This window comes from Penaeus monodon, chromosome 21 (assembly GCF_015228065.2).
Source record: "Penaeus monodon isolate SGIC_2016 chromosome 21, NSTDA_Pmon_1, whole genome shotgun sequence".
Lineage (NCBI taxonomy): Eukaryota > Metazoa > Arthropoda > Malacostraca > Decapoda > Penaeidae > Penaeus > Penaeus monodon.
In genome coordinates, this window is record NC_051406.1 from 21,725,079 (window position 1) to 21,728,507 (window position 3,429).

A 3,429-nucleotide genomic window follows, 5' to 3' on the forward strand; every position below is an offset into this window, starting at 1 on the left:
AAATACTTCTAATTTACATTAGCCAAAATGCACTCACACACTAACCTATTCCTCCTTTTGTCTGCTGGGATGGTGCCTTTTCACAAGCCAGGGCAATAGAGTAAGTCTTCTGCTCACTCCATTCATTTTTGAAACATTCAAAAAGTTTGCTATTGTTTACAACATTAATGATGCTCAGAGATCTTGTCACTGTTCCCCCACTGTCTAAAGGCCCTCCTTCATCCAAATATCTGTTGCCTACTGATTCCTGTTTCTTCCCATTTTCCTTCACAATATTAGATGGCCCAGCTGATGATGACATTTCAGAATCCTCAGGTTCTTGAAGTCTGTGGGTCTTATCTTCCATCTTACCCCTTTTGCCATCCTTCTTTTTATCTCCTGTACATTCCTTCTGACTCCTCCTCCTTGGTGCAGGGGAGACGGGGGTGGCAAAAAGGTCATCTGAGAGTCTCCCTTTGCCTGTCTGCTTAGAATCTGCAAGAACACTCTTCCTGCATTGAGACTTTTTATAGTGGCTATCCACCAAGCCATCTAGCAGTGCCTCTGTGCCTGGTGTCATGTTTAGTTCCCCGAATGTGTCTCCAAGACAATTCTTTTCCAGAACATTTGAAGACTCTTCATTTTCACCACTAGCCCCTGATGCAGCATATTCAGCGACTCCTTGTAAACCCATGTTTTCTTCCAACTCATCTCTGTTTGATGAAAGGTGTAGATAACTCTCAAATGCTTGGTCCAAGAAGGAATCAGAGAGTGTATCATCTCCTCTGTGGACATTTTCACCCAAATCCTCTTCCAGCACCTCACAAACATTTTGGTCAAATTCCCCAAATTCAAGATTTAGCACCTCATCTTCTGAAAGTGAAATATGAGCTGCATCGTGAGTCTCCCTCTGTTTAGTCAAAGACTTCTTTGAACTCGGCTCTACCTGAGGGATTATCTTAGGTGAGATATTTAGATAAGAACCATCTTTATTGGTGTTAAGATGACTCTCAACAATATTTCGTTTTGACTCTGGGGGAGCTTTGTTTTCTGTTTGACTCAAGTCAAACCCAAAATCAAGTTCTTCTGAGCATGCCTGGTACATTGGGGTTTCAATCTTTTGCTTCTTATTTACGGCATCCAAGGGTGTTTTTGTTGTCAAGATTGTATTACATGTTGTAAATTTTGCCTGATTTTGATTTCTAACACCTATGGATACAATTGTTTTCTTCTTCTTAATTAAATCATTTGAAAATAATACTGAAAAACACTCTTGCACTGCTCCCTCTCCTTTCTCATCTATCTCCATTTCTTCTTCATCTATGACCTGTTGCCTGTTGCTGTTGTAAGCTAATAGGATATCTTCCAAGTGTTCTTCAGGCTCATTGACATCAAAATCCTGGGAGCCCAATGTTCTGAAAAAATTGTCTTTCTGTGATTCTGAGAGGAGACCAATACTGTCATTAATTAGATGGCTTTCCACATTTGGCTGCTTCTCCTCCTCTAAGGTCTCTCTCTGATGTTTCTCTCCAGCACAGATTTTGTTCTCAAACTTTCCTGCATCCTCAGACACCTCACTAACATCACTTTCCCTAAAAAGGTCACTTTCATCCTTAAATGTATTGCCATTTTCTTCCATGGCCTGTGAATCATTGAAGCTTAAATTGGCTATTATTCCATCTAAAGAATCACTTATGGGAGTTGTGGCACATACAGCTAATGTAGTCTTGAGGCGTTCTACCACTGGTGTGCTGGTGTTCACATCAGTGCTCTTTCCCCTTCCACTCTCTCTATTGGTTTCCATATGCTTTTCATTAGCTATTCTAATCAGGGGTACTTTCCCAGTATCATCAACAACATTATTTATGGGTACACTTTTTGGTAATTTCTCAAGATCTACACAAACACTGGTAATATGAGCCTCCTTCTCTTTTGAAGGAACTCTTTGTCTGCGTTTTGGAGAGAAGAGGTTATCAGCTTTGTCCTCCTGGGATTCAGGAATACAGAAAGAATCACTCTTATCAACTGTCTGTTTTACATTTGCTTCTATCTCCTTTTGTCTAGGCTTGCTCTTACCAAACAGAAACCCTGCAATTGACGATGGCTTCTTTTTGGGATTCTTTGGCCCTTCAGCTCCATCAGTGGTTAATCTTACCCTCCCACTCTTAGCAGTTTCTCTATTTTCACTCTTCTCTACTGAATTCTTAACTTTGCTTATCTCTGTCCTCTTCATATCTTCTTGTGCTGCTTCTGCTTCATTATTTTGAACAGAGCCTCTTTTTTCCAATTCACTACAGCCTGTCACAAAGCTCTTTCCAGTCTCCTCTTGTGCTATTACTTCTGTCTTCTTCTCTCCCTTTCCCGTTTCCTGTACTGCACTATCAGCTGCTTCTTCTCCAACAGATCTCCTGTTCTTTATCCTTCCATTCAGGTCCTTCCTTTCACGTCTGTTAGTGCTGGTCTCAGATTCTAGTTGGTCTTGTGTGACCTCCCGTCTCTTCTCAACACTGTCATTTATCTTCGGGACTTTTAGAAATTTGCTAAAATGGATTTTCTCACCTGAATGAGAAATCTCCTTCTCCTTATGTGATAACTCTGTTATGATATCACTACTTACTGTACTGGGTTTATACTGATCATTTATTCCATCATTCTTGTGGACAATACTAGAATGATGGTTTGATTTTTCTCTACTATCTTTGGAATTATAAGTAGAAGTATGGCCTAAAGTCTCAAAATGAGAGGTCTTCTGTTCAGGTAAGTTATCACTACAGTTCATCCTATTTTGCTTTTCATTCAAGTCACCTACAAGTCTCTTCTTCATGTTTCTATTCAAGTTAAGGTCCATTTGCGGAGATTTTGACATTCTTCGCAGGACCCTTGTTGCTGGGGATATCCGTTTTTTCTTGCTCCTCCGCATGGGTGTCACAGATTCCTCTACACCACCTTCTACAATCCTTGAGGCTAGGGTATTTTTTCCAAGGACTGACTCAGACCTCAAGATAAGATTTGGGGAGATTGAATTTCGACTTTTTACACCTGACACACTGCGCCTGGTAGTGTCAGAGCCACCTTGTGATACAGTCATGTTCCTGCTAGGGGTTGTAAAAGTTTCAGTCTTCTGTGTCCAGTCAATGTTAGTAATACCAAGTTCTTTCTGCAAAGCAAAAAAGCATAAAAGTATTTTATACATCCTTTTATGACCTGAAGTAGAATACCTAATCTGCCATATGGATTCACTCACAAAATATGACATTACACAAGAACTGCAATCAATATATTTATACTGTATGATAAAAAAGCACCCTTAAGACCCTCATACCTGAACAAGCATCCTCGCTTCCTTGACAATGAGTACTGCTGCTTGAGCTTCTGTTAGTGGTTGTCCCGATGACAGCCAGATGGTGCCCCCTTTGCGGCATTCCTCCTCCCCCATTTTGTTGCTGGATA

The 3,429-nt window shown here is 40.6% G+C and overlaps 1 protein-coding gene across 1 annotated transcript in view; it reads right to left on the reverse strand.

Moving 5' to 3' along the window:
- LOC119586608 (DNA polymerase theta-like) overlaps nucleotides 1–3,429 on the reverse strand; it is a gene marked incomplete at its 3' end in the record, with an annotated part of 48,768 nt that overhangs the window by 18,056 nt on the left and 27,283 nt on the right. Inside the window, 2 exon segments of the mRNA XM_037935358.1 lie at nucleotides 46–3,136; nucleotides 3,302–3,422. Coding sequence (XP_037791286.1) covers nucleotides 46–3,136; nucleotides 3,302–3,422 — 3,212 coding nt within the window.